This window comes from Serinus canaria, chromosome 6 (genome assembly GCF_022539315.1).
Source record: "Serinus canaria isolate serCan28SL12 chromosome 6, serCan2020, whole genome shotgun sequence".
Classification (NCBI taxonomy): Eukaryota; Metazoa; Chordata; class Aves; order Passeriformes; family Fringillidae; genus Serinus; species Serinus canaria.
The window spans coordinates 25,225,799-25,245,161 of record NC_066320.1 but is presented as its reverse complement, the minus strand read 5'-3'; the positions used below and the strand labels follow the sequence as shown (position 1 = coordinate 25,245,161).

The following is a 19,363-nucleotide window of genomic DNA, read 5'->3' as shown; positions in this document are numbered from 1 at the left end:
AAAGCCAGTGAGTGCTGTGTCACTTATTTATGTAGCTGCTCAGTCTCACAGGTTTGTAAATACAAAAAGGGACTTTACCTGAGAGGACTGCAATTCAATAGGAGAGATATTTAGAAGGCAAAACCTACAGCAAACTTCTGTGCTTCCCCTTGAGGTTCTGCTCACCTGCAGCAGCTGTGGCAGGGTCTTGGGAAACAACCACCCTTTTTCCAACGGTTATGTGAAGAGAGGTTGCTGAAAACATTCCTGGGCCAGGCCCAAGAGAAGGATTGCTGCCTGGCAGCTGGTGCTGCTCTTTGCATTGTAATTTGTCCAATCTTTTTAGCTGGGGTCTAAAAACTTTCACTTAGATGGTAAAATAAGGAGGGACATTTGCATTGGGATGATGGTGCCACCTATTCAAGCCAGCTCTGGTCTTGAGCTGAAAGCTCTGCTACATAAAAGCACTTGCACTGCTTCCTTCTGCAAAGCAACTCCCTTTCTCCACTGAACTCACCTCAAAACGACTCCTTGGTCTGTACAGTGCAAAGCCTTCCCACAGTGGGTGCTGACTGAAAAAGTCTCGCTCTCACCTAGACTGAAAGGTGCTGTTATTTCTCAAAGAGACATTATCCATGAGGAATATGAGTGAGCTGCATCTTGCCCCTTACCTGTCTGGCCTGCTGAAACTGGGATTTCCTGGGGTGATGGATACTATTTTGTACAGTTATCCAGCACTCTGGGATAGGAAAGAGCTTTTGCATTTCCCTACCAAGTCTTCCTCCTGGAAGACTTGGTGGGGAAATGCAAAACAATTAATTGTTTTGAGACATATTTTTGAAAGAGGATTAAATGGGAAGAATTTCCTAACCTTAGCTGAATGGAGCATTAGCAAGAGCACTGGTAGCTCAAGTCATGGCCTAGGCCTGTGTACATTTTAACTAGAAACCTCAATATTTAAATCACCATAAAATACTTAAAATTCCTTCATGGCTTATTCTGCTTTGCTGCAACATCCCTCAAGATCAAAATTAATCCTTGCTGAACCTATATCCTTGCTGTATTAAAATAAAGCTTCATCACATGTCTGCAGCACAGAAGTCTGCAAGCCAAGATGTTGGATGACTCTCCAAAGGCCGAACTACTCAGCTCACCCCACCACTTGCTCCAGGCCTCACTGGGGTACTACAAACCAAGGGGATGATTTTTTCCAGTGTGATAAAAATAAATTGCTACCCACAGCTTTTACAGCATGGCTAGTGTTGAAGATCTTTCTCCAAATAAATTACATTTCACACCTTTGACCTTCATCAGCCAGGCCAGCAGCACCATGTGACTCAACTGTTCAGCTCTGTACAAGCCCACACCTCGAAGGACACATCCACCCTTCTCAGAGGCTGCTCAACAATCCCTGGGATCTCAACACATGCATGTTGTGAGACAACTCCACAAACAGAACCCCTCCATAAAAGGGGTACTAAATACCACAGCCACAACATCAGTACCCACAGACTCCCTGTTCCTGCCTCTGCCTAACAACTACAGGGATCAGCCCTCTTTGCAGGAGGAAATGAGCAGAGAAGGAGAGGCCAGTGCTGGTGTATTATTACCAGTTAAACAACCTGCCTTTTAGTAAAAGGAAAACTTTGTCTGTGCAGACACCACTCTCCTGTATTCATCCTCCCAAATGTCACTCAGATGTGTTGGCACATGTCAAGAAGATGTGACAGCACAGTGTTCTCTAGGTATTCTGTGCAAACTGGGGAACAGAGGAAGGACACACTCCTCTTCCCCGAGGGTCCCACAGGACAATTCAGAGATCACATTGCTGATGCAGAGGAGTTTCAGTCACTATCAAGTCACGGAATTTCTCGCTCACTGGACAATGTGTCCATGGGAGAAAGCTCCAGGAAAAAAAAATAGGATTTTATTCTACTTTTATACAGCTTTTCATTGTTATCACCTCCCTCCCCTCACAGTGAAGTCCTGTTTTTTACCATTCTCTTCCAGGATGTGACCTTGATTTCTCTCTCCAATGATGCATGTTTGGGGTCAGAAAAAATGCCACAAGAAAAGCTTAAGATCCTGGGTGGGAAGGAAAGAGAATGACTATCTCCAGTTAGGGCACCCAATGGATCCCACTTCCACTGAAGCCAAATGTTTCACCCATTCCAACAGGGCAACACAACAAACAGGGAACAGCGAGTACAAGAGAACAAAGCAGAAAAGCAGGAGGCTGGAGCTCGCAAACAGATGGCAGCAAACAAGCAAACAAACAGACAAAAGGAAAACACAGTCACCAACCCCAGAAAATGATAAGTTTGTCTAGTTAACCCCCTTTCTATTGGCCTACAGATTTCTTGAGACAGACAGATGTGAGACCACCTTCGTCACTGACATGCTGCTAATGGAACGGACGTTAAAATGACCTTCAAGTGACAACTCGCCACAGGATAACCGTGACAAATGCAGCCAGATAGTCATCTCCACCTTGTCTGCAGACACGAGATGACATTCCATAATACACTTGTGTCAAAAGAAGGAAAATGCTGGATGGTCTTTTTAATGGGTTTGTCTGTAGCAAGAGACCCACTGGGGATCTAATTTACAGAGGGAGGACTTGACAGAAGGAGCTTATGAGGGAGCTGTGCGTGCGCGCATGTGCATGTCTGCTTACTGCATGGGAAGGCTGCCTCAGGAAAGTGCATCCAATTCTGCTTTTACAGGAAAAGTCACCATATTCTTGTAAAATTATAGCAACTTCTCTAAAAATTGGGTATCTTGAACACTGCAATGCAAGAGACCAGAACAGTGAAGGGAAATTTGAGGAGGATGGTAGCTGTGTGAGGTGAGAAAATGCAGACTCCACAAAGCAGAAATAAAGCAGGGCAGGACAACTTTGAAAGACCAGAGAAATGTTTCATCACATAAGACATTATCAAAACTCGAGCTGAAATCTGCTAGGATGTGCTACAAAGAACCCACCAGCACCAGAGCAACCAACCCCAGGTCTTTGGAGTTATTAGAAAGGTTTTTAGTTTTGTTTTCTTCTTCGACCTCCCCCTGGCTGGACCACTGCTGCTGGCAAAACAGTCAGGCAGGTGGCTGGTGATGGAAGTTCATCTCCTGTGATATTTTCCCCATTTACTTGCACTTGAGATCAGGACTCCTTTGAGACCACAACACTAGAAAAGGTAGGAGATACCAAACTGCCCCAGAGCATTACAAACAAACATTTCAAATGTATTTATTCCAACCATAGACATGTCACTGTTTTATACCAACTAGGAGAGCAGGGCCATTCTCCATCCCTTGAACTTCAGTGCTTCTCAGTTGTTGTATTGCTTTCCCAAGTGGGCACTTAACACAAATGGGAACAACAGGAAAGAGGAGGCACTGTGACAGCTATAGAAAAGGGCTCATAAATAAATAAATCCAACTTGTATCCAATTGCTCAGCACCAGCACTGCCAGTTGTCAACACTTCCAAGGAGAATAACAATGAATTAATAAGTAAGACCTTGCTAGCGCTGAAGTTTCCTATCTTTCACCACTCTACAGACTGTTTCAAGCCTTGTGTCATCCAGAGATCCCAAACGTAAATTCAAGCAGCACTTCTTCTTTCAAAGCCCTTGGGCTCCATTTGTAACCTAGAGCTTAATTCACTTTGTGGCAGACTCCTGCTCCTGCCAGGTAACCTCCCAGAAAGAAGAACAGATGGACTGAGACACTGGATTACATGCACACAAGTGAAAACACGTTTAACAACTGCAACCAGATGCAAACTTACTAAGCAAATTAATTTAAAAAAACCCAGACTGGAGAGAAACTATTCATTACAGCCATGGAAAGATTATTTCTCTACTCAAGCATGTGTGCTGTGCCTCTTACAGGGAATGACACATTTTGGAGAGTGGGGGGAAACATCAGAGTATTTAAACACAGGCAACTTGTCACAGTGCAAAAGTCTACATGAGACTCGCTCAGGATGTCACCGCAGGACCGAAGGGCACAAGAAGAACAGCAGCTGGCTGAAGTGACAGGAATGACCAAGATGGAAGAACACAACTCATTTCAGATACAGAAATGTTTAATGGCGTTAAAGTGCTACTTTAATGGGGACCATATGCTAACATTTAAACACAATTCCACTGCACTGCTAAATATGGTTGTCTTTATTTTTTTACTTTATTTTACCTCTTTTTACCCAACCCTATCTAAAACAATAAAATAAAATCTAAAGGACTGAAATTAACAACCCATTCAAATCAGCAATAAGTTATGAATTTTATAAAGCATTTTTTCCTCTTTTTTTCTTAGTAATGAGGGGTAATTAAATTACTTAAGGATATTCAAAGTTTCAAACAATGCCATAGGTGAAGACTCTATTAAGGTTTTTAAAACTTGGAAAACAAAATAATCCTGGCCATTAAAAAGACAAAAATAAAAAAAGCAAAGCCCTCAAAGTGCAGGTTAGAATGCTTGTCTTGGAAAAAATTAGAAAACATTCGCTATAACAGCTCTTAACAGCACCTGCACAGATAAGGTGGCAAGGCCCTTGGGAACAGGACGTGCAGTCAAAACGTTACATTAACATGAGAGACGTGCTGAGCTTAACTAGGTTAACTACTGGACTGGAACTTCAAAAGTCAGCAAAGGGAATGATTCTAAAAAGAAAACTGAAGAAACCCCCGCCAAACCTGGCCTCTTCCAGCTTAGCACAGCCTTCATCCATTGTGTGCATGGCAAAAAAAGGATCTTTTGGGTCAAGTGCTTCATCAAAACAGAGATCTTTTCATGGCATATATTCATATAAAAGACATCTAAGGTTTCATATGGACAAGCTCTAAAAAGATGCATCAGACTTGGGGTGTTTTCCCTCCCAACACATTTACAAATGTTTATCAAAAAATCACTTCAAATAAAAAGGTCATAGTGGCTCAGTATCTGGGCATGACTGTCTGGTGTGTCACCTCTCAAGTGCTGGTTTCGTTCTGCCCTCAGCTGGCCGTGTGCCTGCGAGGGGCACACATCTACCGGGGACCTGCTGCCGCTGGCACAGCCCCAGGCCTGACAGCCCACCCTGTGCTGGTAGATTACAGGTGTGTACCTCTCGCTTTAGCCACGCTTCTGAGGTACTCACTGTTTAAATGATGTCCAACAGAAAGCTGAGTTGAATGGTGTTCTCCCCTGAACATTGCTGCCCCTCTCCCTCTGGGCACAGAATGAGACCTTCATCATTATCGGCACTGTTATTACTAGGCTACATAAGCCTTCTTAGATTTCCTAGTTCATTATGACAGCATTAGATTGTGGTAAACTCTAGGATACAGTCCTTTCAGGACCACAAAAGCTCTTCAGAAGGGCCTAAATTAGGTTGTTCAATCTGAATGCAGTGTAAGAAATTTTGACATTTCTCAGATCTCATGACAGAAAGAGAGGGATGAGTTTCTAGTATCCTCTTTCAAACAATTTCAAATAAATTCAAAACAAAGTGTTTCATCATTAAGGTCTAGATCCAGGTCCCACAGAAACAAATGGATTTCCTTGACTGCAAAGGGACTAGTATTTGGCCTAACTTTTTGCCAGCAGAAATTGGGATTGGTAACATGACCAAATGAACAAATATGGGTTTCTGGGGAGGCTTCCTTTACCCAAAAAGCTTTATATACAGGTCTCTCCAGGCCTAGCTGTCAATATGTCAATTCTGAAAGAGGATACTGGCATCTAGGACCCAGTTTGATCATCCCAGTGAAATCATTCACCCTGCACTGTTGTCTCACTTGGTTCTAGGAAGCAAACGAGAGCTTGACACTGGCGCTGGAGTAACCCTCATCACTTCCAATACTCTGCAAGCTGCTGTGATCATCAATGTCACTGATGCTGGTTGTGCTGATATTGTCCACTTCTCCATGGGAGAACTCTGTGCTTTCAACGTCCACTTCAATCTCTTCTAGAAAGGGAAATGAGAGAAATGCACATAGGTTATCACTACACACTCAACTGCCTCCATGCCAGTGAGCTCCTGGGACTCCCCCAACACAGGGAATGAAGCAGTCGTCTGGCAGGTTCCCCCCAGAATGGGATGGCCTGTGGTCATTGCTTATAAAAAGACTAACACCAGCTTGGAGGTTTTTGTAGGGATTTGGCAAAGGGGCTTCACATGCCAGCCACACTGGAAGCGTAGTTGAGCCACCCCACACACTGAGCTTGTCCCACTACCTCATTCCTTGGACCTCTAATACCCCAGTGTTAGAAAAAAAGAAGATACAGATAAAATTGAGTGCAAGAGAGAAAACGAAGCATGAAGTTAACTCAAAACATGCTAGTTGCTTGACACTATATTGCCAAAGCCAGGACCACACACAATTACAATGCATTACCATGGGAATCTGGGTTCCTGTCACACATGCTCAGTGGATTTTGGAACATGCATCTTGTTTTTAAGAAAGACTTAAAAAGCAAAGATCTAATTAACCAGTTATCTTGGTTCCCATATTGTTCACGAATTTTCCCAAAGATTTTTGTTTTAAACTATAGACTCACACCCAAACTATCCATCATCTTCTGATCTGTCAGTAAATATCAAACCATCTATTGTGCCTAATGTTCTGTCCACTGCAGGGATATTTTTAAAAAGGAAGTTATCTTAATTCAGTTAGCCATTCAGACACATCTAGCCAGTTTTGACTGAAGAGGTGAACTCAATGAGAAGTTTGGTAGGGGGGCTGGAGCGTAGGTGTGTGAAACACTGGTTCCAGTCTCGTTAATATCTTCTTACATTTTCCTCTTTGTGTTGCCAAGAGATTCAGCAGACCAAAAATCACAATGAGCATCTCAACTTTACCATCTCTTTCAATGCCACGGAAATCAGATCAAGTTGACAGCAACAATTCTTCCAGACTTAGAACTCACACAAAATACTAAACTCTCCATATGCATATGTGCGTATGCGCCTGTGTGTGAGCAGAATCAGCAACCTAAACACCAAAGGCCACGAGAGGGGGAAGCTGAGAGATAGAAATGGATGAATCTCATTCTCCTACTTCAGTCTTGGCAATTTTGTGCAGGTTCACCCACCTCGCTCCGAGTCCGAGTGATCCGAGGAAATGGTAGATCCAATGCTGTCCATTCGTATTCGCTCTATCTCCTGAGGACCCTGTAGTTGTTCCAGTCTTCTCTTTAGGAATCTTTGTTCTCGTTCCAGGTTCTCAAGCTGGTGTTGGCTTCTCCTCTCAGCCTCTTCAAGTTTCTGACAAGATCAAATATAACTCAGTTATTGCTTTTATCCTTTTCTCCTTCCCTCCCACCTCCACTGCCCTGCCACCTGCCTTGCTAGACCTTCCCAGTCCCAGAAGGATTCAAGCTACAAGTGTCCTGAACCAAGCTACCTCACAGTCTCCAAGCACAATGCCTTCTCCCCACATCTTTCCATCTCTCAGGTTCTGATAAATCATACCCATTAGTACAAAGAGTCTCTGAGGACTGAGCCTCTCCAGGGGACACGCTATGAATTGCAGCAGTCAGTGTGTGGGTCATTCCACCGCGGATCAGACACCTGCATTACCGCCTCCGCCCACGTAGGGGCCTCACACCCTCAAAGCAACCCACTCCGGGGTTTGTTACGAGCTGCTCCAACGTAAAAACGTGGCCCGGGAGTTCTGTGTTCCTTACTGCATGGTTTGGAAGGATTTCTCAGAAACAGTTTTCTATTCAGTGAGTGATTTACATAACCTACTACAGATTTCTTTGATCACAGCTGGGAAATCTACCAGGGCACTGTTCTTTGTTTCCTATGACAAGCACATTGCATAAGGAGGAGTCATTTCAGGCTAACTCTGCCCCTTTGGCAGCACTTTTCCTCCCTCATCACCCATCTTCCCTCTCTATATCCTGACCTGCAAAGAAGTATTTCAGCCTCTCCCAGATACTGACAATGCTGCATTTTCTTTTCACATCTCACTTTGCCAAAAGTGGAGCTGGAAGAGCTAGGCTAGCTGGAAGGTTCACACACAGAACTCCAGCAAGCCAAACCTGTCTCACACTCTTGTGGTTTGTGCTAATGCTTCGGCAGTGGAAACTCAGTAGCACACCAGAAAAAAAGCTGCATTTCTCATCAAAATGCAGTCACTCAGCAGAAGGTGTGTTTGTCTTTAAAGAGATACAGCTGTCAGCAAACGATCACAATAAAGAACAAGATCTTTGCTCTTCAAAGCTATCATTTTTGTAGTTAAGGAGTTCATTATGGACTCTTCCAACAATGTGGCTTATGGCAATGATAAATGGCTAACCAAGGGGGCAAGGCTTGCTTGCTCTTCTTATTTATTTATTTATTTTTAAACAGTGTCATGTTTCCTTCAACAGAGTTAGCTCTAGGCAGCAAGGATGAGCAATTGCATTGCACTACCCAAGAGCCCCTGCTGAAAGCAGCAGGGAAAGGCAGCTCTTACCTTGATATGTGCTTTGGCTTTGTTGAGCAGCCCAAGCGTGGTGTGCCGGGTGCAGTCTGGTCCGAGCGGTATCAGAACTTTTAAGCGTTCTAGACACAGGCGGAGGTGAGCTCGGCTGCAAGGGGAGAACAGGAGGATCAGAGCCACGCTTTCTGCAAGGGAATGTCACTTCTTTCACTGCTGCACCCTCTGCGAGGCAGTTTTCAGGCTTCCCTGTTTCCATGCATGACAAGATTCCCCTCAGGTACCAGCACAGACTGTGCTGAACTATTTACGCTTCAAACACCAGCTGCTCACCAATACTTTCATTATTGCTAACCTCTGACAGACATTGTGTATTTTCTTGCTGTCTGAACTGATAATCTGACCCATCTGGATGAACTTTGTGCAGGGGCAAAGGCACAGAAGAGAATGGTACTAGTATCTCATGGATTCCCACTCTCTCTGAGCTATTTGCTGTCTGTTTTGCTGAGAAGAACTTTTGTGAAAGCAGTTTTGAATGACTGCTACCCCCTGTGTTCTTGTTCATTGCTAGCTCAGGGACATTTGCTATGAACTGACCAGAACACCTTCTTTTAGCATGAAATTAAGATCATCAATGAAAAAATGGTCAATTCAAAACACTGAAACAATCCCTGGTGACAATTCAAGGAGTGAGAGGGACAGTAGTTCCCAAGAACTGCACTCTTAGTCCTTCCAGGTCTGAAATGCTGCTGGGGGTGCAAGGTCTGTGGGAATGAGAGAACCCAAGACCTTCCCCGGGCAGACTTCTGACCTTGGCTCACATCTACAAAGACAAGCTCCAGCACAACAGCACTGCTGGTGATACGATCCATTTTCTGCAGAATATGGCAACATGTTCTGGGGTAAATGGTTCAGGCAGCAGTGACAACACACATCGTCCTCAGGCTGCAGAGGAAAACTGTTCCTACTGTCTCCTCCTCTAGATCACATATTGCAGGGATGAACAGCAGATTTATGGAAAACTATCGAGTGTGGGTTGCCTTTTTCCCCTCCCTCTCTTTTTCCCAGACATTAATGATTTATGTCCAAAGTTGTCATCCCAATCAATAACACAATGACATCAGCTTTACCATTCACATGCAAGAAACACCAGCGCAAAAGACTCCTGAAAGCCTATCCCAGCCCCTGCTCATGCACAAAGAAACTGAATCTTAGCCTGATCCATCTCAATGCAGGGAAAGAAAAAAAAAAAGAAAGAAAAAAAGAGCATGGACAGTTCATTTCCATTTGTTTTTCAAATGCACTATTGCACCCAGTTTGAAAGGGGTGGGGGAGAGGAGTCTGTAATCAGGCAATTATGTCAGTGACAAGCAAGGATGATTAAGGGTGGAAGGGTCAGGGGTTTTGCTGATGAACTGTCAGCACAGGGGAGTGTTCACTGGCCGCGCTGTAGATGTGAGCTCCTCACAGTTTCTACCATAAATCTCTTTACGAAGGGTTCATCATTCTGTTTCAATAACAGTCACAGGGCTGCATATTACCAGCAAGAGCCTTGAAGAAAGCATGTTTTCCATTAAACATTAACAAATACAGGGGTGGGGAAAGGGAAATCATAATCCAAAAATGAAACTGAAAGAACAGTAATCACATCAATCTCATCTCCTACTTCTCAAGTTGCTCTAGGGCAAACCCCACTGTCATTAAACCCATATGGTTGACATGGGGGGATTTTTTTCTACCTGCAAGCCAGTTTTCAACATAGAGCTTGGTCAGGAGTGTGTACCTACTACAGGTGTTTGCCCTATGTCCCATGGTGACCAAAAGGGTAAGCAATGAAAAAGTATTGCTGGTTCACAGTGGCACTACCGTTCGTGTCATCCCTTGGGAGACTGGACGCTGACTTCTTGCACAGAAATGAAGAGGAGCAGGATCTTCTGGTCAAAGACATTCTGGGATTTGAAACCAATTTTTGGATATGGCACAGACTTCCTGAATGGCCACACAGGCAAGTCACCGAGTCAGAGCTGTCAGAGCACAGACATTAAGCTGCAGCACAGAGCAGCATGTGTCTCCTCACAGCATAACTATCAGCTCCAGCCACACACTTCACCTACAGATCAGCCCAAGTTAAAAACACAGATCGAGCAGAGCTCAGATCTGGGGCTCCACCTAACAGCAGACTGCTACACAGCATCTGCTACAGGCAGGTATCACAGACTTGGAGGCAGCTCCCAGCCCATGGTGAAAATCAAATTATTTGTGTAACAGGAAAAAAAAGTTTGGGGAATCAACATCCAACCAGTGGCAAAGACATCACAGTCCACTCTTGAATGCAGAGAGAAATGGACAACACACATCTACAGCCAGAGCTTTGGGCTGATTCTCAGCACTGTGTTTTACCACGAACTGGGAATGTGGTGCACCAGAAACTGCAATTCCTGGAACCAGTGATCAGCTTCAGGCAGGAGCAAGCACTGGCTGGATTGCTGAGACAGCGATCAAGGGTGGCACTGATCTGCCACGTCAAAAGCTGGGTTATGTGCAGACTGAACAAGATCAACCCTGTTAAGCACCTGAAAGCTACAGGCAAAGGTCCAGCCATGTAATAAAATCCCAGACACTTGAAAACCTTCCCATTGTGCCCCAGAACCACGGTGGAGTGAAGAAGGTTTCTCCTTGTCCCAGACTCATGCAGACCATTTTCAGAGAAGCCACTCCTGCACCTGGTTTGGCTGGCTGCTGGCCAAAGGCTGTGGCCTGCAGCGGGGTGATGGCCAGTACCAGCACACCAGGCATCAGGAGGGGCCACCTGCCTGGGACACGAGTGTGTACGAGCTGATAAGCACCCAACGGCACACAGCACGGCTTGGGCTGGAAGCACACTGCAGGGGGCAGGTGGTGTTGGCTGAGCTAAGGCAGTTTTCGAAGAGGTCTGACCAAAGCCATTATTTCATCATTATTGCATTTTCCCCCTATTTTGCACTCCAAGCTGAGCCACACTGGGATGGGAAGGAGCAACCAAGCCTGCAAACTGTCCTGGCATGTGAGCATGCTGCTTTCCTTCAGAGAGACTCAACTAAACAACCTCCCCAGCTGTTACCCCTCTGCAACATTCAATACCTTTCTTATTTTTTATTTTTAAAATCTAACCCAATCACAGTCCCTGACTTCAACTTCCAACAGCCCCAGTAGACTATGATGGGTTCTTAAACTGCAGAGCACACACTGCAGGTCTGACAGACTGGTGGGTGCATCAGAAATAAAACGCCAGAGCCCTGGGAGCAGATGGAGTCACTGCTCACTGAACTAGATGTTGCACAGAGGGCTGTGGTCTAGCTGACAAAATGGTCATCAGTCAAAGGTTGAACTCTGTGGTCTTGAAAGTCTTTTCCACTGAAATGACTTTGTGATTCTTTGAAAACCATCACAGAAGACTTAGCTAAAAGACCATTTTAGAGAGAAAGCAATTGCAAAGCCATTAATCTTTCTTATCAAGTCCTGGAGCTGCCCCTGGGCAGCTGTAATTCCCCAGGTCAGGCCATGATGTGAGTGTCTCTCCCCCTTGTTTACCTGGATTCTGCTGCAACGTGGCTTTGACAATGCTGCAGGCTCTTGTTTTCAATGAAAATACCAGCATTGTGCAGCCTCCAGACAGAGCCAGACGGCTTTCCATGTAAACCACTGGATTATGCCAATATTTGACGCATCTGCCAATATCTAGAAAAACAAGTCTAAAAGCCCATATTGTTATATAACAGAGAAACAAGGCAGGCTTGGTGCAAAGGGCTGCTGCCTCTCGCTCTCTTGATCCTGAGGAAGACAGAGGATGACAGAAGGAGAATTCCTGTTTCAGCAGAGGCCGAAGCTTTTGCATGCTAGCTGCAGGGGAGATGGGAAAAACTGCAGCCCTTCCTCCTGCCAAAGTGGGAAAAAATCAGGCTCTCGCAGCAGCATACTGAGCACATTGTAGATGCTTGATGTGTTGAAAGAGAAATCTGTGAAGGATTTGAAAGAAAGGAGTTCTCCACTTTCCCAAGGGATGAGCCTGGTCCCCTCTTTCTGCTCAGCTTGATGAGAAGGAAAACTCCTGTTTGAGATTCCCATGTTGGGGGGCATCAGGATAGCCAAAAAGGAGTAAAACACCTGAGAGGTTTCAGAAACTCAGAGCCAAACACAAGCCCTGTCCCAAAGAGCTGAGGATCACCCTTTACCTTGTTTCACCTGGCCACTCTGTCTAGTACAGAGCCCCTCTGTTGCTTATGCTTTCTCCCCCTGTGTGGGGCCAGAAGAGACTAGAACCAAGTTCCTCTGGGACGTGGAGGGCAAGCAGGGCAAGGATGCCCTCTCTTCTCTGCCAGGAGCTGCAATGGGCTAGCTGACCAAAGCAGAAGAAGGATGAAAAAGCCCAGCAGCCCCACAGCCCTTCCAGCAGATCCATAAGCTGTAGAAGGCTGCATATGGAGGAAGAGAGTGCTGGCCCTTGAAAATGCAGCCCCAGTACTGCTCGCTGGGCACCTGCTGTTCTCCCTGCTTTCCCTTTGTGCCTGTGCAAGAGCTTCTAACTGTATTTGGATTATCTGACTGTATTAGGATTATCTGCTTCTACCCCCAGCTCCCCTCTGTCCTGAGCCTGTATCAGAGGGGAGCCTGGCTCTTGCTCTGTGCAGCCCCCCCCTTGCACTTGGCTCTGTCTGGCTGCAGAGGGCTGTAATTTCACAGCCTGCTCTCCTCTCCAGCTCCCAATGACATCACCCACTCTGATTATATAAAGCACAGGGAGGAAGCCTTTATTTATGCGTGCCTTTTGCTCACAGCTTCAGCTGTCTCAGTGTACAACACACATGCAAATCCCACTGCAGGAACTGGGCTCTCTTTTGCCTGAATCAAAACTGCACTGCAGAAAAAGGTGTGGGTGCAAAAAAAAAAAGTCTCTGTTTCCTTCCCCCACACCTCTGAATGCATTTTTGAGAAGTTTGGGTAGGAATCAACCTAGCACAACACTCTGCACCATAGCAAGCTGGGCACAAAGCCATCAGCTTCTTTCCTGCTGGGAAGTCCCCAGAGAGCTGAGGGACCTGTGCTGGCAGCTCCAAGCCCTGTGTCTGCTGTTCACAAAGTGGCTACATAGGGGCTGGAAACCTAACCCCCTAACAATGCCCAACAGGGTCCCTACAAGGGCCAGCCCAGGGCTGTAAGGCCACTGGCAGTTTCCCTTCCTGAGCCCTGGTGGGCTCAGCCAAGCCCCTGTGCAGCCCCTGACAAGGGGGGCCCCCCACTGCCTGTTCCATCCTCCTCTGGTGAATGCTGCAGAAACGAGCAATCCCTGAATGTTAACACTGCCAGAGAGGCAGCAGCTTCTTTGCCGGAAGTGGTTTGGGATTTGTGCAGGGTCCTTGCCAACTTCCACCACGAGAAGAAGCGATGGAAACTGAGAAAAGAAACTTTCTCTGCTGAGAAGTCAGGCAAACGTGCGCACACTCAGCTCTGGAGCAGCAGGTTTACCAGACTCAGCACTATCCCCCCATCAGACACTGCTGAGAGACTTTGCTGAATCAAGGCCTGAACATCTGCAAAACACACACACGCACAGACACACACACACACAAACTCTCTTCCCATCTTTAAAAGATCAAGCCTCCCTCCCAGCAGGAAATGACCAACTCGCCTCCAGCAGCAGTTCAAAATGCTGAATTCTTAATTTTGTATGTTGAAAGAAGGGAGCATCTGAGGGAAAAGAAAAGCATTTCCCAGATATTTTTGTACTTATGCCTCCAGGTCTATAGGGCTTGAATTCAACAGTGGATTTAAGCATGTGCTCAACATTAGAAATATGCTCAAGTTCGACTGAGGCTAAATCAGACACTTGATCTTTATGAGATGTTAGAAAAATAGAAGCAAACCAAAAGAAGCAAGAAGCACCGAAAGAATCAGAAGAAGGAGGATCCTACCATGGAGAAGGACATTATCTTATGTCTCCTCTTCCCTCAAAGCCTTTTCAAAGTCAAATCTAATTTAACCCTGAAATTAGAAACCACCAACTTTGTTTGGATTTCAGAGCCGAACAGATTGTCTAAAAAATTCAGGAGGGATCTCTGGTTAAAGAAAGCAATTCCTGGAGAAACACATGTGACCCCACATCAATAATTCAATGTACGGGAATGATTTTGAGATAAAAGTAATGAGAAACACATGCAAAAACCACAGGGCAGGGAAAATACGCTTTCCTTCTAAAAGCAGTTCACAGGTCAGAGGCTGCTTATCTCCAACACCCATCGTAAGACTTGATGTTTTTTCCTTACTCTTGTCCCTGACCCCCAGCCCAGCTCTCTCAGCGAGGTCTCCGCTCCCTGCTTTACGAGCGCTTGTCTCCAGAGGTTTTTCCAAGCCCTTGGAGGAGGAGGGAGCGGGCTGAGCCCCGCTGTCTGTCAGCGCTGCAGCGCGTTATGCAACCGCTGCGAGCCCTCCGGCCAGGCAGCAACGCTGCGGCGGCGCCCGGCCAGCCTGCAACGAGCACACAGCCCCGCTCAGCCTGATCGCACAGGGCACCACGGACACATGCTTCAGAAGGAAATCTGACTCACAAATGCACAGCTGAAAGTTAATGTACTCCACCTGAGCTGTGAAATCGCTTGCAACAAGCTTTGCTTTTGGATTTTAAATCGGGTCCCTCCTCATGATTCTTTTCGTGGGTTTGCTCCCCTTTGGAAGAGGATACTTGCTCATCTGACCCTGTTTCCAGTCAATTTCTACCGATGGCTCCCTCGCACGTACAAGTATTTGTATTCCAAAAGCTAATAACATCTGCCATAAAAATCAACAGGAAAAAAAACCTTCATATTTTAAAATTTTTAGATGTAAAGATCTACCATTTAAAAGAAACAAAGAAATGAAAATGTAAGACGGACAATAAAAAGATCTGACAACATACTATAAATAGGAATTTAAAGGAACTAAAAAGTTCTACAAGCAACATTTTCAACCTTATCTTAACCATGTCAGGTCTGTCTGTAAAAGTTAGAGATGAACATGCACCCAACTGTGTTCTCAAATCAAGGCCAAAGGAAAAACAAACTGCATGATGAGATCTATGACCTAACAGTGGTAAAACAATAATAGAAATAATAAAAAAAAAACCCCAACCCCAAGGCAATGCAGTTTTTCGAAGTCACACAAATCAATGTACCTCTGCCTGGTCAAAAGCCATGTACCAGGCAGATAAGGGGGGGGGCACAGTGCATAAGAAAGCAGAGTTGTGATTCAAGGCCATAAGTGAAAACAAAACACAAACAGCAATGTACTGATGTACTCCACAACTGCAGAGCTTTGTCCAAAGGCCACCTCAGAGACAAAACCAAAACCAGGTACTCTGGGTAAGGGAGCATCTTACCAAGCAACTGCAGTACTTGGGGAAAAAAATGGCACATTTTGGGGCACAGACCCTTCTGCCCATCTGCAACAGAGGCTGCAAGCCTTAAGGTAAGCATAAAGCAAGGGTTTTACCTGAAAATGTACTGCTCACACTCTCCACTGTGCACTTTGAAAACATCCATGCTACAAACCCTGACTGTCCCTAAGCCCTGTGTGGCCTTGCACTGCAGTGTGTGTATGGCCACCTTACACAGAAATTACTTCTACCCTCAGCTCTTCTAGAAGGAAACACTCATCACTGATGTCAACTTTGGAAAAGTTTCAGGTTCTTGGCAAACAGAAGCTGCAAGACCAACAAAGCTTGTGCCAAGTGATGTCTTGCCACTGGTCCATTCCAACATGGACCTTTCTAGCCTACTACTGCAGTCTGGAGAGACATTCCATCTCCACCTCCTTCTGGATCACACAGCTGTGAAAATCTCTGCATTTCTTGGGATCCTTCTGGGTATAAAACTGACTGTTGTTGAGAGGGCTCTCCTAATTATGTTATGATTTTGAAGGCAAATTTCTAAATCAAGCAGATCCCAAATAATTATACTAAAGCAACACTATGATTCTAAAGCTGGGGACTAATTTTATTCACAGCATAACTTCTGGGCCTTTGAGTCCTATTTGTTGCACATCTTGAGGTTTCCTGCTTTGAACTATAGGGCTAGAAGACAGAAGCTTAATTTAAATGAATAAAACAATTAATTTCAAAAAAAGAGAGACTACCTGTAATCTCATGACTTCCAAAACTAGAAAAGGCAATGTCAAAAACTTTTGACTACTGATGCTCACAGTAATAAAAATTATGCCATTTCGGAAGGTTCCTCCTCCAGAATGAACTCACAGTTGCTCGGTAACACTACTGCTCATCCTTTCATAACCCCTTTGATCTTCAGAGGCACTATGAGACAGGGCTGCTTCAACTCAGTAGAAAAAGATCAAATGCAATAACCTGGGCTTCACAATGAGAAGGTGATGAGACCAGCATAGGTGGCCATCTGCCCGGCCGAGGAATGGAATCAATCAATGCCTGGCATTTTCTCTCACCCCTTCATTTCACACAGATCTCACACTGACCTCAGTGCCTGTCCGTCACTTTCTCTTCCCAACTCCCAGCTCCTCTTTGTCATTCCTTGCAAGAAATTTGGATAGTTATTAAGAGATGCCAAATAGCAACAGATGCTCCGGAGCAGATTTCCCCCTGAATTTATATATTGAGGATCTGCTATTATCGATCTTGGACATTATAAATTCCCTGGTGAATCTAATTAATTGTATTTTAGTGTAGCACAGAAGACAATGTTACCAGCTAAACCCCTTTTAGGCTGAGCTGTGCTCACAACGTGCTAAACCAAACAGCCACCACAGGCAACAAATGTTCTACATCATGTTCTCTTTCTGACTTGAAAACACAGCCCAGGCGCCGCTGGTATGGCCACATGTAGGTAAAGATCATTTGCCACCAACTTTTCTGTGTGCTGCCAAGCATGCAGGTATTGCAATTTCCTACCTTGGCCATGAGATACAGTTACAATCCTGAATTTGACTATCAGGGAACACGCAAAGAAAGCTGTAAACATCAACATACAACCCAGGCTGGTTAATTATAAAGCCCAGTCTAATAAAAACTCCATCTTTGTTAAAAGGTGATTAAAAATAGACCTGTTCTTTAAATAGCCAGCGGTGTCCTGTGCCCTGGTTCTCACTAACACCATTGTAATTATCCTTCTAGGGATACACAGTGTTCTCAAAGCCAAGACAGTGCAGAGTCCTCCTGCACACTGCCAACATGCCTGCAAAGCAGCTGTGCCATTCATCAGAAACCTGCCTCCTTGCAGAGGAGGCACTAACCTGCTTTGCTGCAATCTATGGATTTTCAGCTTTACTGCTAGAATTAGGTCACCGGCAAAGACAGCCAAGACTTCCCAAACTCTCCAGCTATTCTTGATTATTCTCTTCATCAGAGGTTTCCTGGCTAAGCACAATGCCTTTGAAGTGAAAAGGTATTTTGGGCTCCTGCAAGGCTTCTGCAGTCAAACACTGAGAAGCAGAGATGTTCTCACTCCATAATCCTTAATGGCCTCTAAAACTGCCAGGCAATGGGAAAGTTCTCCAGCTCAGATCTACTGCCACCAGGTCCTTCCAGCCTCTCCAGAAGAAATCAAAGATGGTGCACACCAGAAAACAGAGGAATTAGCAAGGATCTGCAGGGACCCTTGAAGACCCATGCCTGCACTTGAGCATGGCAGAACCCGAGGTGGCAGACAGCTTCGCAGCAGGCAGCTGGAGAGTAGCCAGGGACTGATCTCCTGCCTACAGCAGAAAAGCTGCCCCTGGTCCACAGGGTGTCATAGCAGTAGAAGCACACACAGTACCTCAGAGCCCCTGTTTCTTTGCAATGCCACTGAAAGAGACCTTGGACTTAGATGCCTTCCAGACACAGTCAGGTTTCAAACTTGTACTTTCATTAGCCAGCTGAACAAAGCAAGCATTTGCTTCATAAGACAGACATTTGTACATCACTGAGAAAGTAAAGGATGCTATTAACTTGCTATTTGGGAAAATGTATTTTCTGTTTTTAAAATCATGAGAGGGAAATTTGTCAATATCAAGAATGAATTCTTATCTGGTACTAGAAGTTCTTTTCGTCATTAACATAATTTTTAAAACTACACAGGTAAGTTATAACCACTAAGAATTTTTCCATCACATTCATTTTCTGAAGCTTACCTAATGGAAGAAAACTCCTAATGAAAGTATATTCTAAGAATGTACATTTGACACACTTGTTTACACAAAATCTTTTATGCCAGAAGGAAAGCATGTGCTCTTCATCTAATATCTCTTCACACTGTCAGAAATATTTAGGGAGTCATCAAATATCTACTGCACCTTTCAGGTATAGAGGGCATACATCTGGAACAAGGGAAGCAGTGCATGTAATTTCACCTTGTAAAATTATTTTAAATTTAACCTCAAACTTCCCAAGGAACATGAATTACCAACCAAGGTCATTCTTTGATGTATGTTTGGAAAAAAAGCAATAGGAAGGAGAACTTAAGACATCCTAGCAGTACTTTTCCTACTGGATATAAAGATTTTTGCACAGAAAAACCAGCAATACAGTATTTCAAGAGGCTAGGAGTTGGCTAACATTAAGTGACAAATGGTTTTAATTCAACTCAAGTTACCTATACTTGTTACTCAGGAGGGGAGCCTGAACAGAGCATAGCTCCCAGCACACTGACAGCAGGTGAGCCATGTCCTGAACTCACACATAGAGAGGTACCAGAAAAATAAAAGTTTTTGAAAGGAGGCACCAGAGAGTGTGAAAACACACCTTGCCTCTGTTTAGCTGGTGTGATGTGCTAATACAAACTTTCTTAATACAGTTCTTCCAAAGAGGATCCAAGTTTATTGTCTAGAAAATTAAAACAATATAAACTTCAGGGGAAAAGAACAACACAAAACCCCTCCCTTGCCCCTTCCCTTTAACTGGGCACCTTCCTTATATCTTCTTTCTCTCCTGTAGGAGTGTATGAAGGCCAAGAGATG

The 19,363-nt window shown here is 44.8% G+C and overlaps 2 protein-coding genes across 9 annotated transcripts in view; both read right to left on the bottom strand.

Annotated features, from left to right (window-relative positions):
* SMC3 (structural maintenance of chromosomes 3) overlaps positions 1 to 19,363 on the bottom strand; it is a 1,169,611-nt gene that overhangs the window by 158,898 nt on the left and 991,350 nt on the right. The gene's annotated exons all lie outside the window — the stretch shown is intronic.
* The window catches only part of MXI1 (MAX interactor 1, dimerization protein), a 55,617-nt gene continuing 39,464 nt past the window's right edge, over positions 3,211 to 19,363 (bottom strand). For all 4 annotated transcript variants that reach the window (XM_050976257.1, XM_030240988.2, XM_050976258.1 and 1 more), the window contains 3 exons: positions 8,429 to 8,543; positions 7,059 to 7,230; positions 3,211 to 5,931 (listed from right to left, as the gene is read on the bottom strand). In XM_050976257.1, coding sequence (XP_050832214.1) covers positions 5,768 to 5,931; positions 7,059 to 7,230; positions 8,429 to 8,543 — 451 coding nt within the window. In that variant the 3' untranslated portion in view covers positions 3,211 to 5,767. The remainder of the gene's footprint in view (positions 5,932 to 7,058; positions 7,231 to 8,428; positions 8,544 to 19,363) is intronic.